The sequence below is a fragment of the Pleurodeles waltl genome, chromosome 6 (assembly GCF_031143425.1).
Source record: "Pleurodeles waltl isolate 20211129_DDA chromosome 6, aPleWal1.hap1.20221129, whole genome shotgun sequence".
Classification (NCBI taxonomy): Eukaryota; Metazoa; Chordata; class Amphibia; order Caudata; family Salamandridae; genus Pleurodeles; species Pleurodeles waltl.
In genome coordinates, this window is record NC_090445.1 from 333,005,999 (window position 1) to 333,028,536 (window position 22,538).

Sequence of the window (22,538 nt, forward strand, 5' to 3'; positions counted from 1 at the left end):
ATTTGGTGGCTGAGGTGCTGGGCTGGGATCTGGACATCCTGGCCCTAGGGGAAGGACGGGGGGAGGTGTAGGGAAGAGGTCAATGTTAGCCAGGAAAAGCTTTTTAGACGCACTGGGAAGGAAAGATGGAGGGGGTTTGGGAGTGGAGGAAGAGGTAGTGGTTGTGGGAGGTGTACGTCTGCTGAGTTTGGATGAGGGTGCACGGGCTGGAGGCTGTTGTGAGGTGGATGGCTGTTGAGTGGGTGTGTGCCTGAGTTTTTGTAGTTTGGGAGTAGGGCTCACAGACACACTGGGAGAGAACACAGGGGATGTGTGAATGGTAGTGGGGTGGTGATTGCCCGTGAGCGGTGTGTGGTGATGGGCGTGCTGGTGATGGAGGTAGTGGCTGAAGATGTAGTGCATGCTGGTGTGAGTGGAGACGAGACTGGGAGGGAGGGAGGAGGGGGACGTGGAGGAGGGGGACACAGTGGAGGCAGTGGATGTTGGCATGTCTGCATGGGGATGGTGCTTGTGTGAGTGCCTGTGGGATGTGTGGTGCTTATGTTTGCCATGTCCACTCTTGTGTGTTGATGAGTGTGGATCCTGGTCTGATGGTGTGCTTGGGATAGGCTGAGGGACAGGGGATTGGGTCTGGGTAGTGGAAGTTAGAGGGGGGAGGTTGGACCCAGGGACAATGGCTGCCATCAGTGCTGAGACCAGAGCCTGAAATGCTCTCTGTTGGGCCACCACGCCAGAATGAACGCCCTCCAGGTATGCATTTGTTTGCTGCAAATGCCTCTTGACACCCTGGATGGCATTCAAAATGGTTGATTGCCCAACAGTGAGGGATCTCAGGAGGTCAATAGCCTCCTCACTGAGGGCAGCAGGGCTGACTGGGGCAGGGCCTGAGTTGCCTGGGGAGAAGGAGATTCCCATCCTCCTGGGTGAGCGGGCACAGGAAACATGCTGAGGGGCTGCTGGTAGGGCGGTGCTGGTAGGGGGGGAGGCGGCTGTACCTGTTGATGAGGTGGGCACAGAGGTGCCTGCCACCGCAAGGGAGCTCCCATCAGAGGAGGAGTCGCTGTCGCTGGTGTCTCCTCCTGTCCCCGTCGTGGTGCTCCCCTCGCCCTCCGTCCCATTGTTGCTTTCAGACTCCGTACATTCACCCTCCAGGGCCATGTGGGTTGCAGCTCCCTCCTGCTCCGGTGCCAATGCTCCTCCACCAGATGATGCTAATACACACAAGGACAGGGTGACGAACCAAAAAGGGGAGGAAAGACAGAAGAGACACATGGTCAATGCCTGCAATACCACTACTGTTGGCGGACACAACACACAAGGAGCAGCCCTATGCACTAGCCCATGCACTAACAGTTCAGGGGAAAAGCACATGCCCATGGGGGACTCTGCCTAGACCCATTTGATGCACACCTGGAACCCACAGGAGCCTGACTAGGTGTAGAGTGCCACTACCACTTTTCGGTTTGGAGTGCCACTGAGCCTGCCTAACAAGGGTCCTACCCTGACACGTTTGCCCTGGCCTAGGGGAACCCACAGCCCACTTCCCCCACCCAGAAACCTCATAAAGCGTGCAGAGTCAGCTGAATTAGACTGTACTCACCCCCTTGTGGCTGCTGTGATGCCCTCAAGCGCCCATCCAACTCAGGATATGCCACCGCCAGGATCCGGTACATCAGGGGGGTCATGGTGCGACAGGCACCCCTTCCGCGTTGGGAGGACATCCCCAGCTGGGCCTCCGCCGTCTTCTTGCTCCAGTGGCGCAGATCCTCCCATCTTTTGCGACAGTGGGTGCTCCGTCTATGGTAGGCCCCAGGGTCCGCACTTCCTTGGCGATGGCATGCCAAATACCCTTCTTCTGGTAGGCCCTGACCTAGAGGAAAAGTGAAGTAAGAATGGATGTTACTTCCCCGTACGGTTATTCTTACTCATTGGCCACAATCCTCCCACCTTGGCCCAGAAAAACATACCATGACCATCTTCACATGCTGGCCTCTGCCCCTCCTGTATCTACCACTCCATACATTCATGTCCCATGCATCATGCTCACAGTGTACTCACTTGTTTGTCTGGAAGACTGTAGAGCAGCATGTACTGGGGAGGACCCCAGCCACCAGCGTGTCCGACTCTTCCGCGGTGAAGGAAGGGGCCCTTTCCCCAGACACGGTAGCCATTGTTGCTTCCAGACTCAGGTCACAGCAGCACTTGCAGTGTAGGTCCTCTCCTGTTAAAGGTCAGGTATCAAATGAGTGAACAGATAGAAAACAGCGATCACGTCTGCGGTGGTGCGTACCGTCACCGCCAGCGTACATCATCATTGGCTCCTGGAACCCATAGGGACCAATGATAACCAATGCTGAATTGCGCTGCGGTCTTCGACCGCCTACCGTGACGCAACACAACGCCAGCGCAGTTACCTCATTTCCCCTTGTCCCTCCTTACAGGTCAGGCAGCTGCCATTTCAGGGGGGCACATGGCAGGGCAACTAACTGCGTCACAGCAGTTTTGGCCAGGAATACAGACAGACAGCGCCACACACCGATTACATCACGATTGTTCTACACACCCTTGTGCAGCAATTTGGTGTATGACTCTCTGCTCTCCCTTCTCCTCCATAGGGCACTTCCGCTGGGGCAGGTGATGAGATGGCGTCATCCTCCGGTATACAGACCCCTGGTGAACCTGTCGACAATGGAAGACAGACACATCATTATCGCCTACAGACTTGATCGTGCCACAATCCAAGAACTGTGTGCCCAGTTGGAGCAAAACCTGATGTCAGCTATCCGCCATCCCACAGGAATCCCTCCTCTAGTGCAGGTCCTCTCAGTACTCCATTTCCTGGCCAGTGGGTCCTTTCAAACAACAGTGGCCATGGCATCAGGATTGTCCCAGCCAATGTTCTCTAACGTGTTGTCCAGAGTGTTGTCTGCCCTGCTGAAACACATGCGCAGCTACATCGTTTTCCCTCAGGTGGGGGATTTGCCCACAGTGAAAGGTGACTTCTATGCCCTGGGACATATCCTCAACATCATTGGTGCCATTGATGGTTCACATGTGGCATTTGTCGTCCCCCCCGCAGGAATGAAAAGGTGTACAGAAACTGCAAAAGCTACCATTCCATGAATGTGCAGGTGGTGTGTTTGGCAGACCAGTACATCTCCCATGTGAATGCCAAGTATCCTGGTTCATTGCATGACGCTTACATTTTGAGGAATAGCAGCATTCCTTATGTGGTGGGGCAACTCCAGAGGCACTGTGTGTGGCTAATAGGTGAGACCAAGGTCCCAACACAGTTGACATAGGTGTCTGGGTATGGGTGAGTCTCTAAGGGTTGGAGTATGTCTAACAGTTGTCCCTCGATATTTGGAGGTGACTCTGGTTACCCCAACCTGTCATGGCTACTGACCCCAGTGAGGAATCCCTGGACAAGGGCAGAGGAATGCTACAATGAGGCACATGGGTGAACTAGGAGGATAATTGAGCGGACTTTTGGCTTCCTGAAGGCCAGATTCCGGTGCCTCCATCTGACAGGTGGCTCCCTATAGAACTCACCGAAGAAGGTGTGCCAGATCATCGTGGCAGCCTGTATGTTGCACAACCTGGCTTTGCGACACCAAGTGCTTTTTCTGCAGGAGGATGGGCCTGATGTTGGTCTTGTGGCAGCTGTGGAGCCTGTGGACAGTGAAGAAGGGGAGGCAGAAGAAGAAGATATTGACAACCGAAACAATATCATCATGCAATACTTCCAGTGAGACACAGGTAAGAGACTGGCACTGTTCTTCTCATATCATACTACTGTAGGACATTGCATGAATCTACCTTTTTACCTCTGTGTATGGACCCTGACATGTCACTTTGGCTTTCCATTTCACAGATCTGGGTCCCACTTTCTGCCTTCTGCTATGGTTACTGATGCCCATCAACTGTCGAACATTGGTATGGACATTGACATTGACATTGCTATTTTTCAGAGAGGTTGCAATTACACATTTGTGAAAGTACTGAATGACTCCACATTGATTTGTGATTCAAGGGTGTTTATTTCTGTGCTAATAAGTGGAGGGGGCTGTGCAATTGGCTGGGGTGATGGTGGAGGAATGTCCATGGTGGAGTCCAGTCTCTTGGTATCACAGGTGCATTGTCCAAGGGGGCATAGGAAGTGGAATAATGGCAGTTCAAAGTTGTCAGGGTGACATAGTGGAACAAAAGGGTGACAATCAGGAGAGTGTTATTTCCTGGCGGGGGTCTTGGCAATGTTCTCTGTTTTGTTCCTGGATCTCAGGGACCGTTTGCGGGGTGGTTCTCCTTCTGCAGGGGGTGGGGTGCTGGTGGCCTGTTGGTCCTGTGGCGGGACCTCCTGTCCACTAGTGCCGGCGGAGGTGGAGGGATATTCATCGTTCAGGCTAGTGTCAGGGGCCCGTTTGTGTGCCACTGTGTCCCTCATGGTGTTGGCCATGTCTGCCAGCACCCCTGCAATGGTGACCAGGGTGATGTTGATGGACTTCAAGTCCTTACTGATCCCCAGTTAGTGTTCTTCCTGCAACCTCTGGGTCTCCTGAAACTTGGCCAGTACCGTGCCCATGGTCTCCTGGGAATGATGGTATGCTCCCATGATGTTGGAGAGTGCCTCGTGGAGAGTGGGTTCCCTGGGCCTGTCCTCCCCCTGTCCCACAGCAGTCCTCCCAGTTTCCCTGTTATCCTGTGCCTCTGTCCCCTGCACCGTGTGCCCACTGCCACTGACCCCAGGCCCCTGATTGTCTTGGGTTGGTGGGTTTGCCTGAGGTCCCTGTAGTGGTGGACACACTGCTGATTGACGTGTCCTGGGGTCAGAGGGATGGGCCCACTGGGTGGGTGCTGTGGTGGTGTTTCCTGAGGGGCGAGGTTCAGTGGTGGTTTGTGACTGTGGCAGGGGAACCGACTCTCCTGAGGTCCCTGATGGGCCAGGCTGGTCATCTTGATCCAGGCGTGCAGAGCTGCTCTTGTCACTGTGGGCCTCTTCTGTGGGGGGACTGGATATGTCTGGCACCTCCTGTCTGGTGGGGTTAGGTATGGGTCATGTTGGGGTGTAAATGCATAGTTATTGTATCTGTGTGTGCCATCTTGTGCAATGGGTGAGTTACCCTCTACTCCTGTGCTTGCATTATTGTGTTTGCCCTTGTGTGATTAGTGATTTTCTGAGCCTGGATGGTGTCCATGCATAGGTGTTGCATGCAGGGCTTGGTATTGGGATGGGTGGGTTGTGATGGTGGGCCATATGTGAGGTAGTGGAGTGATGGAGGTGAGAGTAGGGGTAGGAGTTTGTGATGGCATGCAGGTAGGGTGGGGGATGTCGTAGTAAAGATTTGCCTTACCAGAGTCCAGCCCTCCTGCTTCTCCTGCGAGGCACTCAGGATGCAGTATTGCCAAGACTTGCTCCTCCCATGTTGTTAGTTGTGGGGGAGGAGGTGGGGGTACACCGCCAGTCCTCTGTACCGCTACCTGGTGTCTGGATACCACGGAACGCACCTTCCCCCATAGGTCGTTCCACCTCTTCCTGATGTCATCCCCTGTTCTCGGGTGCTGTCCCACTGCATTGACCCTGTCGATAATTCTCCGCCATAGCTCCATCTTCCTAGCAATGGAGGTCTGCTGCACCTGTGATCCGAAAAACTGTGGCTCGACCTGGATGATTTCCTCCACCATGACCCTGAGCTCCTCCTCAGAAAACCTGGGGTGTCTTTGAGGTGCCATGATGTGGTGTGGGTGATGTGTGAGGTGCTGTTTGTTGTGCTGTGTGATGTGTTGTATTGGTGTGTGTTCTTTGAGGTGCGTGAATGTTGTATGAGTGATGGTGTTGTGTGCCTTTGGATGCTGGTGTTGTGTTTGCTATTCTCTCTCTCTGTGCGTCTTCAAATGAATTCATTGTAAGGGGTTGTGGGTAATGTGGGTGTGTGTTTTATGGTGATGTGAGTGTGTGGGTGAGGTGTGTGTATGTGTATCAGGTGTGTGTATTTTGAATTGTCCAATGTGGTTGTGTTTTGTAAGTGCGTGTGTATTTTGAGCGCAGCGGTGTGTACCGCCAATGGATTACCACGGTTGAAAGACCGCCGTGTTAATTCGTGGGTGATGATACTGTGGGCGTATTTCTGTTGGCGTGATGGTGTAGGTTTTGCTATCGCCAGTTTATCACTGACCTTTGGTGTGGCAGACTTGTGTGGATGTCTGTATTGTGGCGGATTTCGAGATGTGGGTCGTAATACCTGTAGCAGATTTCCACAGCGCTCACGGTATCTTGACGACCGTCAGCATGGCGGTAAGTGGTATTTACCGCCATTGTCATAATGAGGGCCTATGCATTGAAGCACAACTTATATAATATGCAGTTCCAGGGGACATCTTATGAAGCAACTTCTCACACTTATTCTGCTTGTAAGAGAAATTGTAGCTTAGTTAGCTATATAGAACTACTCACACTACCATACATAGATGGTCTCAGCCACTTTCAATACTTCTTTATGTTTCATACTCTCTTTTGATAACCTCACATACACATATGCATTTTTAATGAATTTTCTTTTATCAAAATTAAAACTTATTCACATACCTGAAAATTGAGCATGTTTATAAAATATTTTTTTTCTGCTTTTTTCAAATATATTCAACACTCTCAGGAATTGTCAAGACTAAGCATAAGAATGTTTGAGCACTCATAAACATAGGAAACATAAATGGCAACCTATTCAACTTTGCACTGTCTGATAATGTAGACAACAACAAATAAAAGCATATATTTCATTTTTCAGTTATGCAGCAACACTTCTGAATGGTCATAAACTCTCCTGTGTAACCCACCATAATAGATTTTTTTTTTCTAATCGTGATGATCGGGACAAAATTGCGAAAAATGGGTGTCTAAAAACACATATAGCTTTATGGTTTTCCGAGTTCAACTACATAGTACTCTTTATTAGCATTTCCTCTCTTGGAAACAAGACACCTTTTACTCAATAATGAGTACAAACTCTTTTAAAATGTGGAATCACACGAGTCTTTCTTTAACACCCTACCCGCAATGCACTCTTAGCACTGTTTCCATAGAAATCCACTAGAACCAATAGATCACAATAGTTAATAGCACATTCCACAAGGGGCATATTTGTAACAAGTTGACCTGCAGCAGGTGTGGTTTACTGTACAGAAGCAAAACCATATCTAAGTCCCCATTACAAATTATGGCGGTCATTATAAAAATGGTGGTGTGGCCCTCTATGACGGTGGTGGCGGGTAAAATCGCCATATAATGTACCCCGCCCTCACTCACTGCCAGGCTGCCTCCATCAGGCAGCCTGGCGACGGTCGGAAACATTATGCAACAGGGCAGTGGTGCTATAAAACCTATCCTACCAACCCTAATCCCTAAAACCGCCCTTACCACCCAAAAACCCTACCCACCCTAAAATCTAAAAATACCCTTACCACCCAAAAACCCAACCCACTGTAAAACCTAAAAATACCTTTACCACCCATAAACCCATACCCACCTTAACACCAAAAAAGACCCTTTCCACACAAAAACCCATACCCAACCTACAAATGCCCACACAACCCAACGCACCCTCAAACCCCAAAAATCATACCACCCAAAAAAAACATATCCACCATAAAACCTAAAAACCTCCTACTACCCTAAATTCCATACCCACCCTAAAACCTAAGAATCCCCTTACCACCCAAAAACTCATACCCTCCCTAAAACCTAAAAATGTCCTTAGCACCCAAAAAAGCAATACCCACCCTAAAACCTGAAACCCATACCCACCCTAAAACCTAAAAATATCCTTTCCACCCAAAAACCCATACACACCCTAACATTTGCAAACCCCTTAAAGCCTTAAATACATACCCACCCTAAAAACCCCTTACCGCCTAAAAAACCATACCCAGCCTAAAACCTAATAATGTCCTTACAACCCCAAAACCCATATCCACCCTAAAACCTAAAAAAGGACCTTACCACCCAAAAACCCATATGTACCCTAAAACCTAAAAATGCCCTTACCACCCAAAAACCTATTAAATCTGTACTACCTGCCCTAAACCCTAAAACATATACCCACCCTAAACCCTAAACACCCCTTACCACCTAAAAACCTATTCCCATCGTAAAACCTAAAAATACCCTTACCACCCATAAACCCATACCCACCCCAACACCAAAATGATCCTTACCACCCAAAATCCCATACCAACTCTAAACCCTAAAAACTCATACCACCCAAAAACCCATAATCACCATAAAACCTAAAACTCCTTACCACCCTAAATCCCATTCCCACCCTAAAACCTAAGAATGCCCATACCACCCAAAAACCCATACCCACCCTAAAACCTAAAAATTTCCATACCATCCAAAAAAAACATACCCACCCTAAAAACTAATAATGCCCTTACCACCCCAAAACCCATATCCACCCTAAAACCTAAAAATGCCCTTACTACCCAAAAACCCATATGTACCCTAAAACCTAAAAATGCCCTTCCACCCAAAAACCTATAAAACCTGTACTACCCACCCCAAACCCTAAAACCACCCTAAAACCTATACCCACCCTGAACCCTAAACATCCCTAACCACCTAAAAACCTATTCCCATTGTAAAACCTAAAAATACGCTTACCACCCATAAACCCATACTCACCCTAACACCAAAAAAGACCCTTACCACTCAAAATCCCATACCCACTTCAAACCCTAAAACCTCATACCACCCAAAAACCCAAACTCACCATAAAACCTAAAAACTCCTTACCACCCTAAATCCCATACCCACCCTAAAACCTAAAAATGCCCTTACCACCTCAAAACCCATATTCACCCAAAACCTAATAATGTATTTACCACCCAAAAACCTATATGTACCCGAAAACCAAAAAATGCCCTTACCACCCAAAAACCTATAAAACCTGTCCTGCCCACCCTAAACCCTAAAACCGCCCTTACTACCCAAAAACCAATGCGCACCCTACGCCCTAAAAACCCTATATATGTTTATATCTTACCTACGTACCGTTTGACGAACCTTCACAACATTTTCCAAAAAAGTGGCCTGGTGATCCTTGTTTCTCATGGAAATTTTTGGGGTGATCCGTCAAGCAGGGGCTGAGAAAAAAGGGGGGTCAAAAAAAATTGTGTTTCCCTTGTTAATTTCTAGATGGCTTTAAAACATGACTGCAGCCCAAAATACTGGGCAGAATTACGCAAGTACACACAATTTGGCAGAAAGCTAGGTTTCGGTATGCAGATTACGCTTGCGCTTATTTGGTGAAAATCCATGCAGTACTTTAGAAGATATTAAAGGGAAAAAAAATTGTATATCCAGACTTGCAATGATTGGGTGACCTATTGCAACGTATTTGTGAATGCACATGACAACAGAGATGCTGTGATAAACTGGGATTGAGCTGTCTAGGAAGTTGCGGGCGCCATTTTAGGTAACGGGTTACTTTTCCATTGGGGCTGAAATTTGATGTGGAAAGTGGCATACGGGGCCAGGGTGGAGTTACTCTGACCCCAGGGCTGTTAAGTATGAGACTATAGTGGTCTAATTAAGACATTAAAATATATTTTTTTTTAATGTTGCGATAATTGCGAATAAATTGCGACACTCAGCATGGCCCCCTGTGTAATGTCGAGATGCCTTTGCGTATATTGGCGACAACAAAAAGAAAATACAGTCATCCATTCTATCAGCGATGCACCCACATACAGACCCACTGAGAGTCTCATGCACCTACTCACAGACCCACTAAGACACTGACACACCCAATCACAGACCCACTCAGGCCCTCATAAACCCACTCACAGACCCATTGAGACCCTCATGCACCCACTCAGACCTTCTGAGACACTGATGCACCCACTCACAGACCCACTCAAACTGTCATGCACTCACAGACAGACCCACTGAGATACTGGCACACCCACTCACAGATCCACACAGACCTTTATGCATCCACTCACAGACCCACTCAGACACTGACACACATGCACCCGCTCAGACCAATGCACTCTCTCACACCCACTCATAGACCCACACTGACACATCCACTCACAGACCCACTCAGACCCTCATGCACCCACTCACAGACCAACTCAGACACTGATAAACCCACTGACAGACCGACTCAGACACTGATGCACCCACACAGAGATTCACTGAGACACTCACACACCTACTCACAGACCCATTGAAACCCTCACACATCCACTTAGAGACCCATTGAGACCCTTATGCACCCACTCACACACTCACTCAGACACTAACGCTCCACTCACAAATCCACATAGATCCTCATGCACCCACTCACAGATCCACTCAGACACTGAGGCACCCACTCACAGACCCACTCAGACCCTCATGCACCCACTCACAGACCCACTCAGACACTGATGCACCCACTCACAGATCAAGTGAGACACTGATACACCCACACACAGACCCACTGAGACACTCATACACCCACTCACAGACAACTCAGTCTCACGCACCCACTCACAGATCTACTCAGACACTGACACACCCACTGACTGACCCACTCAGACCCTCACACACCCAGTCACAGATGCTCTCTGACCTTCACACACTGAGTCACAGACCCACTCAGACACTCACACTCCTACTCACAGACCCATTGAGATCCTCACGCAGCCACTCACAAATCTACTCAGACTCTCATGCACCCAGTCACAGACCCACTCAGACACTGACACACCCTCTCACAGACCCACTGAGATACTGATGCACCCACTCGCAGGACCAGTGAGACACTGATGCACCCAACCAAAGACCCACTCAGACACTCATACACCTACTAAGATACCACTCAGAGCCTCATTTTCCCACTCACAGACTGACTCAGACACTGATGCAGCCATTCAAAGACCCACTCAGAATGTCACATACCCACACATGGACCAACTCAGTCACTGATGTACGCAGTGCCAGAGTGAGTCAGGGAGTCATGTACTCAATGACAGATCTGTGCTGCTAAGTTTTAAAAAAATGCATAATTTTGATTGGATATTGTCATGGTGTAGGTGACTGAAGTTTGAAAGGATTAGTATATTGATTATTCTTTGGCTCTTGAAAAAATATAGGCGCTCATTATGAACACGGCGGTAAAAACTGCCGTGTTCATGCTGGCGGTCAAAACACAGACTGCCAGCGTCCCCGGATCCCCACCCGCCGTATAATAAACATTCCTGTGGGCCGGCGGGTGGTAAAGGTATTTTTAGGTTTTACGGTGGGTTGGGTTTTTGGGTGGTAAGGGTATTTTTAGATTTTAGGGTGGGTAGGGTTTTTGGGTGATAAGGGAAGTTTTAGGGTTTAGGGTGGGTAGGATAGGTTTTATAGGTTTTAGGGTGGTAAGAGCATTTTTATGTTTTAGGGTACATATGGGTTTTTGGGCGGTAAGGGTTTTTTTAGGCTTTAGGATGGATATGGGTTTTGGGGTGGTAAGGGGTTTTTAGGTTTTAAGGTGGGTATGGGTTTTTGGGTGGTAAGGGCATTCTTAGGTTTCAGGGTGGATATGGGATTTAGGGTGGTAAGGTTTTTTAGGTTTTATGGTGGGTTAGGTTTTTGGGTGGTAAGTGCATTTTTAGATTTTAGGGTGGTTAGGGTTTTTGGGTGATAAGGGCAGTTTTAGGGTTTAGGGTGGGTAGGATAGGTTTTATAGGTTTTAGGGTGGTAAGAGCATTTTTTATGTTTTAGGGTACATATGTGTTTTTGGGCGGTAAGTTTTTTTTTAGGTTTTAGGATGGATATGGGTTTTGGGGTGGTAAGGGGTATTTAGACTTTAAGGTGAGTATGGGTTTTTGGGTGGTAAGGGCATTCTTAGGTTTTAGGGTGGATATGGGATTTAGGGTGGTAAGGGTGTTTTAGTTTTTATGGTGGGTATGGGTTTTTGGGTGGTATGAGTTTTTAGGGTTTAGGGTGGGTATGGGATTTTGGGTGGTAAGGGCATTTGTAGGTTGACTATGGATTTTTGTGTGGTAAGGGTCCTTTTTTGGTGTTAGGGTGGGTATGAGTTAATGGGTGGTAAGGGTACTTATCGGTTTTACGTTGGGTATGGGTTTTTGGGTGTTAAGGGATGTTTAGGGTGTGTATAGGTTTTAGGGTGATAAGGGTATTTTTAGATTTTAGGATTGGGTAGAGTTTTTGGGTGGCAAGGTGTGTATATATAGACACACAGATATATATGTTTGTGTGTGTATATATATATATATATATATATATATATATATATATATATATATATATATATGTATATTTTTCCATTCGGGAGGAACCACTTGGATTATATATGCGGCTCGCTCCTATTTAAAGGGAGGGGCGGAGAAGGCGCGCGGGGAAGGCAGGGGGCATTTAATATTTACCAAAAAAAATCCTCTGTCCCTCAATGCTCCAGCTGCAGGCACAGGCTCCCAGCCTGCCCTGCGGCCAATCCTGGTGCTGCTCCCAGCCAGGGTGCTCCCAGGCAGACTGTGAGCCTGTGCAGGTTCTCTCCAGCCCGGCAACTGCGTTGTTGGGCTGGAGAGGGCCCTCTGTGGATGTATATTTGGCCGGACCGAGGCGGCTGGCCAAACATATATGCGCTCTGAGGGGAGTGCTCTGTGCACTCCCCTCCAGGCTGTCATCCCCAATGCCCCGTCCCTTTCACCACGAAGGGATAATAAGAGTTGCATCTTCTGCTGCTGGCGGGGGGGCGACAGTCCTCCGCACTTATAGAGGAGCCACCCCTGTGTGTATATATATATATATATATATATATATATATATATATATATATATATATAGAGGAATTACTTACCACTTTACTGTTTACCACGCATATGCCTTTACTAACCATGCCTTTACCATAAAATGCTCGTGGTAAAGGCATATGCGTGGTAAAAACATTCTCTGTAAATGCATGTGTGGTAATGACCATAAGATGTAGTGACTTCATTGTAAAGGCATGTGCGGTAAATGCATGCATGGTCAGAAATAGGGGTCTGGATTGTTTTCCCACCCTAAAACCTAAGAATGCCCTCACCACCCAACTATCAGGGAGGTGGAAGGAGAAATCACAGCAGTTGTTTATCAGTGGATGCACCCGTAAATCTAAGGACAGACAATTTGGAGGGCAAGTAGGTTTTAAAGGTAAAAGTTGGGCAGATGTATATGTCAGTCTGTCTGTTAGAGAATAACCAGGGTCCCTGGTCCCTGGCCCCTTGCGGGTGCAGATGGATGCAGATGGGCTTGCCTTTGCCATGCCAGCTGCACACCCTCTGTGGGCGTCCGCTGCTTTTCTGGGCTGACCTGCTCATTAAGTAGCAGTCAGAGCAGAGAGCACTAGAGCGCTAACTAGAGCACTGGTTGATGCAGGCATTAGGTGGAACGAATTCCACGAGTGCCACTTCCTCTCTGCTCAATCAGCTCCTGTATGCATGGAGCTGCGTTGAACCAAAAGGAGGTAAGGTGGCACAACAGGAAAAAAGAAAGAGCTAATTTCTTCCCCTTCTCCCAACACAGTCCCTAGTCTGAAAATAATGGCAGCAATATGAATTTAAAATAATTTAAGATCACAGGCTAATTTTAAAAAGCAAGCGACATGTATAACACCGTTACCTGCCATTTCTGTAAGATGCTTTCTTTGAGCCATTCTTCACCTAGTGAATGGATGCTCTGGCTTCTGGGTCCTTAAATACTGGCTCTTCTAATGCGGGTACAATACAGGATGCCACTCCTTTAGCATCCACTGAGAGTAGTGACCATGTCTGTTCCTTCAACTTGCTCAGTGAGGCCATTGTGGTTCTGTCATCTGCGGAATCGAGTCTGTCCTTGATCCCATTGACACTGTGAACATGGATGACATCTTGGAAGACTCCTTTGATCTTTAATTTGGCCTTGTTTTTACTAAATGTATTTTTATATTGCTATATTTTAATTGGCATGTTTTTAAACAGCTTTTGTTTGCTTTGATTGTTAACATGAACATTCTATTATAGGGAGTGTTTTTTTTAGCTTAGTTTATCATGGAGCTTTGCCTCCCAAGGGCAAGGGGATGGTGTTGTTGGGCCCACTTTGGTTCTCCATTTCAGCTTAGGTTTATATTTCATATTTTACAAGTTTTGAGCTGCCATCACTTTTAGCAATGACATTTCACACATTTTATGCTTACACAATATTATTCTGAGAATATGCTGTGCACTGCTTGTTTTTAGTAAGTCTTTCTCTTCATGTAATCTGTACACTCTGTTCAAGCCTAGGAACATGGAACAAGATATTCTAATGCTTGTGTTGTCGGTTTGGGGACAGCTCCTGAAACCTAGGCACATCATCCCATCAAAGCTGTCCCTCTAACACAGAGTAGTTTTGGTTATATATATGGTACACTGCCCTACAGGGGTCACAAGAGCACTCCAGCTGTGAGTTTCCTGGAATAGTCCTGTGTTTGATATGCAGCTCTGCTGACATTGACATTTCATCTTGCAGAGAAGGATTGCCAGCTTCACTGTTGTCGAGCTCCCTGATCCAGCTATCCAAGTATGGGAATTCAGCATATCCTTCCAGATCGGGCATAGGGTACACTTGCTATACTTTCAGAGCGTAGGTAGTGATAGGTAGGGATATATGGAAATATGATTGCCATGGTTGGATTATTTATTTTATTTCCATGTTAGTATTGTTGATTACAATGCTTTGTTTCATCTGCCTAATAATTGCAGCTCATTCTCTCTATTCAAGAATATGATTATTTCAATACATGTTTGAAAACTTTTATTGGTATCTTTCTTGTGTTTAACCTGGGCATGCATAAGTAAACAACAAAAGGGTAAGATCTGTTTCCACTACTTTCTTGGGAGTCAGAGCAGTTAGGTTCAAGGTTGCTGAAATTATCTGCTACTGTGAAAAGGGTAGGGATTCAGATGAGGCACTGTGAGCTAGCTAGGAATGTGCCAACATTTCCTGATGGTCTAGACAGACTTAGGGCCTCATTTAGGTCTTGGCGGAGAAAAATACTCCATCACAAATGTGACGGATTGCCCGTCCGCTGTATTACAATCCCATTATATCCTATGGAGGTCATAATACAGCAGATGGGATATCCGTCATGTTTGTGGCCGAGTATTCCCTCTGCCAAGACCCAAATCAGGACCTTAGTTCCTACCTCCTGAGGTTCTGTCATCCTAATACGCAGTCCAACCTAATAATTGTCAACTTTACAACACAGTAAACCCACAGCAAGTAAGGTGGGGTTCTTACGGAGGGTGGGAAATTCCACGGCAAAGCGGATATCCTTTGAGGGGGGTGTTACAGCTTTAAAGCTTTGATGCATGACAGGAAATCAAGGGAGACAGACAGTTCTAAAGCTGGCCAAAAATCACTGTGCAACCCTAGTCTTGTGACCTAAATTCAGAATACCCTACCACACCAAGGGAAAACTGATAGCTAGAAAGGAGGAATTCTGGATTTCTAGATCTAAGGGGTTTGTGAGAATTTTTCGAATTGGCACCACCTCCAAAATGACGTCTCTGGCAGGAGATAGAAAAGAACAAGAGAGGTGGGAAGCCAGTTAAACCACTCCAGAAACAAGAGGGCAGTTAGGTCACACAGCACACCATTTTCAAGACGATACTCTACATGGACTTATCAAGGTCAATATCCTTCCAAAGATTGCGTCTTTACTGCTGAACAAAGCCAAATTATTGTCAGTTTTAATACTGTTGCGTTTGTACCCAACACACTCCCAATACTGGATTCAAAACTTGTATGGGACATAGATTCACATTGGAGGACACCTTTGTAGAACTCCTGATAGGATAAACGAGTACAGGCTCCAGGAGGTTCCTGTTTTGACACTGGGTTGATGCTTTATTAGACTTCTATGTTTTTGTCTTAGTGTGTTTAAGGATCTGTTTTTAAATTTACTTGACCTGCATTTATCCTTAAATAAGTCCCCAGGAAGAGACAAAGCATGTGTCTACTGGAATCTTGTTTCCTTCCTGCAACTCTGTGTGGATGGCTGGATAGGAAGTATAATTGGAAGTGCAGACAATTAAAGACAAGAGAAATGCAGCTTCAACCCAACCCAACTCAGCTACACTGAAGACCCTGAATGGGGTGTTGGCCCTTGTTCCCTTACAGACAGGCAAATAGTTAATGGTATGTGTTTGGCCTATTGTAGGATCGGCTTGGCAATTGCCCGACGGCTAGCAGAGGATGGTGCACACGTGGTGGTGAACAGCCGTAAGAAGGTGAACGTGGACCGGGCAGTGAAGGAACTGAAGGCGGAGAATCTGAGCGTATTGGGAGTTGTATGCAATGTGGGGAAGGAGGAAGACCAACAGAGGCTGGTAACCAGAGTAAGTGACACCCAAACAGCCCTTGCGCCCTTTTTACACACATGCTGGTACAGTTAGAAGCCTAGGACTATCCTCCAAGGAGACCTGAGAATAAAGATTACATTGTGATTTATATTTATAATTCTCTTAGACCTTATGTTCCCCAAAAAGGGTCTAAGCCCAAACGGGTTACCGTGAGTGCCATTGAGATCCCCATATGTAAAGACATATTCACACATCTCCTTGTTGGCTGAGCTCATTAGAGTAGCTCCGTCAAAACCTTTATTTAGTTTTCTCAGCTGGGATACTGCGAACCAATCATCTGATGCCACATGGAATGATTGCATACCCCCAGATCCATTAAAGCCACATCAACAAAACAGATTTGTATACACTTGCAGTTATGAGGTACTGGGGGTTTGAGCACAATACATATAGTGAAAAGTGTAATTTCTCAGGTCTTTTGCAGTTATTCAACTGACAGCTCTGCCTTATGGAAGTGCCGGTCCAGTGTACACAAAAAACCTTCTCTAATTTACTTATTACTGTCTAGTTGGGACATCACTAGTCAACTATAATTAAAATTACACTTGCTGCGATGTTATTACAACTGAGTTCAGTAGTTAATTAGTAAATAAAAACATGCTGGTGCCCATATTTCTCTGAAACACGCAGCTACTGCAATTAAATGTGCAAGCACAGAATACTGAGGCAGTGTAATCCTAAAGCCATCTCGATCTTCTATAATTCACTTACAGTCAATTCTTGTCCTTTAACTCACTCTTGCTGCTTTCTGCTTTCTCCCTTTATGATTTTCCATCTTTCTTTGCTCCGCTTTCCCATATGTGTCCTTTGCTCGTAGTAATTGCCTTATGCAGAAAAATAAGTTCCAGCCCTCAAAAACAAGTGCGGTGGGCCCCACCGGCAACCAACGGCTCAAACTAAGCACTCATTGAGTTGTGACATCACAGTTCCTGCTGCCACAACCACCAAACAATGTGAAAGGCAGAACACTGAACAAAATGACAAATGCTATTTAAACAGTGAAATAATCCTTGCAGGAACTACAGCAGGTTCTCATATTTGTGACTTCTATATGAAATTATATTTTTAGCACAGTATTAGATATCCAGCAAAAAGTAGTTGCAATAGCACTTTGAGGTGATCCTATGATAGTGTTGCTGAATATGGCATAGTCTGTGATCCCTATCCAACCCCATCAACACGAAAAATAAATATACAAAACCCCATTTGTTTTCCCAATAAGTTGCCATTAACAGAGGTTATAATTCTGTGCAGCAGGGTGGGTGGAAAATCATAGGTCAGCATTTTTTCTGCTGCATGAAAAAATCTTTTCACTCAGCTGTAGGAGCTCGAGGTGTTTATGTGTCTAAGTGATGCCTTTTCTGACAGCTCACGCTGCTAACAGCCAACTCCCTTTCCACAACTGTCCACAGGACTTACACAATGTTTATCATGTGCATAGAAATGATGTATTTCCAGCTGCATGTTCAGGCCTACCTGTAATTGGTGCTAGTCCTGAAATTCTAGTTAATGCAGTTATATGGCAGAAACCATAGTCATTCACTTTCAATTTAAATCATACATTTTAAACGTACATATCTGTGATTCATTATGGTACTGACTAATACAGTTATCCTCTAGTTCATGACAACTAGGAAATGTAATAAAAGAAAGGATACCCAAACATAACTTATAAATAGTTTCTAAAGAAATCAGTGTTGAAAGTAACAACCCTGTACGAATTTACCTTTTTTTTACCATCCTGGCTTGGCCAGGTTCCCCTTGGAGGTACTGGGTTGATCTAAAACAAGTGTTCCCTACACTGTGCAGTGGGTCACGGTAGGTGAGTCATGAAAGTCCAAGCAATAAATAAATATGCCTTTAAATTTTGTACTGATCTTGTAACATTTGCTGCACTTCACAGAGAGAGGTCAAATGTCAGGCTTTGTCTTCTGACATATTGCAGCTTAGGTTCTTTAACACAGGGATTGGTGTTTACAATCTCTTTTCACTTTGAGGTCAAAGAAAGAAAAGTAAAGTGAATTGTTTGACAATCCTGCTGGGGTACAGGGAGTGTGGGATAAAAGGCTGTAGGGTGTAATTTTTGTGTAATACACAACCAAAATGTAAATATCTGTAAATAAATGGTACTCCTTCAGCAGTTAGGAGGGCAGCAACGAAGCTTTTTTGCAATTTTGAAGTGTGATGGAAACAAAGATTTTATTAGGATCAAAACAAATCAACATACTTGACATGGTGATGCACAAATGATAATTATTTACTGAAAACCGATTTCTACACATTATCAATTGTATGCAATATAGTTTTATGCCTGTATGCCTGAGCAAGTTTAGAGACCATTACAATGGACAATGTGCTGTCTGTAAATTATAGTGTTCTGCCACACAGTGCTTTAGTTACATTAAAAAAATTGCCCTCCTCTTGTCCATTAAAGCTAGGTGGTTCTCAGATTTTTGTTGTTTTATAAATTGGGTCGTGGACGTGGTGCTAAACCATTTGGGAAACACTGGTCCATACGTTTGGCGAAATCAGTGTAAATGAGCGTGTGGACAGCAGTAGTCTTACCATAATAGATTTTTACTGAAAATGGAAGCAAACACATTGTCCTGGAATGTTTATAATACTTACAGTAATGTATACCCTGTGTTGCATTGCTTTAACAGTGGTTCATAAATCTAAACACCCATACATTGAAACTTTAATCTCCAAACATGTTGTGTGTCATTTGGTTGATGTAAAAAAACAATGAAATGTTAGCAGTCTTCACATCTTTAATCGGCCTGTGCACCAGTGGGCAATGGAACACAACAATTATGTTTATAAATGAATTTAAGAAATGCGATGGAGATAGATTACCCCCTCCACCAGATTCACATGACAAAGTTGATATTGCACGTGCCACTGTGTATTCCAAACCTATCTGTTCGATGATCCCATCTTTCATTCCCATTGCTTTGTTTGCTTCTCCATTTTAGCAATTCTCTCTTTACTTTTTTGTTTTGTATTTCTCTCATTCGCTATTACTCCTACCCCATCTCTCTCTTTCTAATTTCTCCTCTCTTTTCTACTTGTGTCTCTCAACTTCGTATTACTTTTTTTTTCAAGACATGTTCCTGTTTTGAGTTTTGGCTCTGGTAATGGCACAATCCCTACATAATTAAGGTCTGGCAATATTGACTAGCAAATACTGCCCTGATGAAACCCTCAAACCATGATGTGAATGCCCTTGATAGCATTTCTTACTATTTGGATGCTCTTTTTGTGATTAGGCTCTAGAGTGGCAAGGCGGAATAGACTACCTGATTTCCAGTGTTGCAGTCAATCCATTTGTTGGAAATATTTTGGACTCAACAGCTGAAATGTGGGACAAGGTAAGGCTGTGTGTCATCTATGGAAGATAATAAATGGTAGGAAATGAAGAGGTGACATGGTGGCCATCCATTGCATACCAGTAACAGTAGACAGTGTCAAAGCAATACATGGCTATCCATCCCACAGGACCATGACCTGGGCAAGATGTATCACTGTAAGAGCAGTACTTGTCTGTTCCTCCAAATAAATATACTGGGTCTGACCTGTGGGTACAAAGCATTCTGTTCCTTAGATAGCACCAAGGGACACAGTACCTATGTTGGTCCAGCAGCAGCATTCTCAACCCAGATCGGCAGGCTTAACGTGAAGAACTATAATTAGCTCTTACTCAATCTCAATTGTTTTACTTCAGCAAGATTCTCCTCCATGACCAGTAATGTTCGCTATATGAGCAACCCCAGAAGGTTTTACACTTTCAGGACTTCTGTTTTCCTATATTAATCTTTCCATTCTTTGGATAATTGTAGATTTTTGAAGTGAACGTGAAGTCGATGTTCTTGATGGCGAAGCTGTCGGTTCCTCACATGCAGAAGCGAGGGTGAGGCGAGCCCACATTGTTTATGTTTGTTTGTTTGCACAACTTAATTACTGCCAGACGTGTGAGAGGAAATAGAGCAGTTAATAACACATGATAGAATCAGGAGTGATATACCACTAATGTAAAGATGTGGACAGAACCGCATATTTAAAACAAAGTAAACTAGAGTACATCAGTGAAACGTACATTATGAGTTTTATCGTGAGGGTTCCACTAGATTTAGAGTTAGAAAGCTGTACTTTGAGTTTGTGCCTGAATATCATAAGAGAGGTAGAAAAAAGATTGCCAGGGCCGCAGACCTCTGCCACAGCTGCTCCTTTCTAGATTTTTGCATGACAGCAATGGTTTCATATATGAAGTGCAAAGAACAAGATCTTTAAAGTCATCTTTTAGGATTGAGTGCACAAGCGCTCTGGCCGATGTTGTAATCTCTCTGTGGGCTTTAAACCACACCCATGTCACGCCCATCAGTTTTTTGGTTCGTGGGCTGGTCTTTTAAAATTTGCTTGATTTACGCTGTGAAAGGCATGCAAACATCATGCCTTTTCCTGTGTTTAGCCCTGCTCGACAGCACTGGTAAACTACTGAAACATACGAGGCTCCATGTTTTCTGCATGGCTTCTGCACTACTTTTTCTTTTTATTTCCTACACAGCACAATCTCGCTGGGCAGTAGTGGAGCGCTTTGCATGACATTGACCCTGTTTCATGGATAATTGCATAAATGCCGATACGTTTGACTGTGAGCGAACTTCTGTTTCCTTTTGTGTGCTCCTTCACGCTCTCTTTTCATTTTCAATTTATGTGGGAAGAAAAGGACTTTACAGTGCTAATAGCTCTAATACGAACAAATGTGAGGCCCATTGCAGTGCAAATGCTTGTCTTTATATTGACTTGGGTTTATGTGAGAGCAAATCCATTAATGCACTTGTAGGTAATGCAGAAATATTGAAGGTGACCCTTTCCTGTGCTGGGAGCCATTGAAAGATATTTAGTTGGGCTGCAAAGGATTGGCACTTTCCACGCCTAAATTTGAGGCCACCAGTTGCAGTTTGGGCATTTTGTAGTCTTTTGATCTTGAGCTGGAATGCTGGAACACTGTCTATAGGGCACTGCAATAAGCAGCCTGAGCCTCGACCACTGCATCTGTACCTAAAGGAAAGTATTTGCGCTTCATGTATAGAACTGTTTGAGTAGTTTAGTTTTACAAATGTGACCTTTAACTAACCTCTCCAATCTGTGAACTGAGGCTGAGATCCACATCCCAGATGGAGGTCACGTTTCATGCTTTAGACTTTATGGGGATATTCTGTGCAAAAAACAGAGAGGAATGGGATGCAAAGTATGGCTGTTTGAGTAATTTATATTGCAGCGACTGTAGCCCGTTCAGCCTTCTATAGCTTGAAAGCTACTGGATGGAACTGGAGGGGACACTGGGGAGGATATCAGTAAGGGTGTGATATACTGAATAATAATGGAGTCGAGGTAGCCCTGTGGGAGCCCATAGTTGATTCAGGAAGTAGGGATTCCCAAATCTTGCTTTTGGTTTCGATCAACAGAACAGATTTGAACCAATTGAGAGCTTTCACTGAGACAATTCCACAAATTGTGATCTTTGTAGAAGGATTTTATGATCTATAGTGGTGAGTGCTTACGGCTTGAGAATCAACCTACTAAATTCATACTGTTCAGCTGTTTCTATGATATCGTCATAAGCTGTGAGTAATGCACAATATATTCATTGTCTAGGTTGGAAGCCAAATTGGTAAGAATCCAGGACTGAATGATTTTCTGAGGGGGCTTCAATGTGGGCAGCGACCATATTTTCCAAAGTTTTGCAGAACTAACAGATCCAGCAATGGAACAGTAGTACCTAGGTTTGGCTGGGTCAATGGAAGCATTTTTGAAAAGGAGAAGTACCAATGAGTGATTTTCGGAGAGGAGGGCATAAGGAAACCCAGCAATGGTGAGGAGGCCCATGGCAATACCCATACCTTTGGGGCTTCAACCACCTCTACTGCTTGCATTCACATGACATTAATAGGACTTGTTTACTTGACACATTTAGCATTGAAAGAAAGCAGTTATGCATGTAACGGTAAAATGCTCTGTATCAAGTTGTGTTTATATTCATAAAAATAATCATTTTTATATACAAAATGTAACTGTTAGATAAGGGATTGTGTTTATAACGGATGTGTAGAAGTAAATTGAATCTA

The 22,538-nt window shown here is 45.2% G+C and overlaps 1 protein-coding gene across 2 annotated transcripts in view; it reads left to right on the forward strand.

Moving 5' to 3' along the window:
* The window catches only part of LOC138299704 (dehydrogenase/reductase SDR family member 4-like), a 207,791-nt gene that overhangs the window by 113,989 nt on the left and 71,264 nt on the right, over window positions 1–22,538 (forward strand). For both annotated transcript variants that reach the window (XM_069238201.1, XM_069238202.1), the window contains 3 exons: window positions 16,209–16,386; window positions 19,680–19,781; window positions 20,250–20,320. In XM_069238201.1, the coding sequence (XP_069094302.1) occupies window positions 16,209–16,386; window positions 19,680–19,781; window positions 20,250–20,320 (351 nt within the window). The remainder of the gene's footprint in view (window positions 1–16,208; window positions 16,387–19,679; window positions 19,782–20,249; window positions 20,321–22,538) is intronic.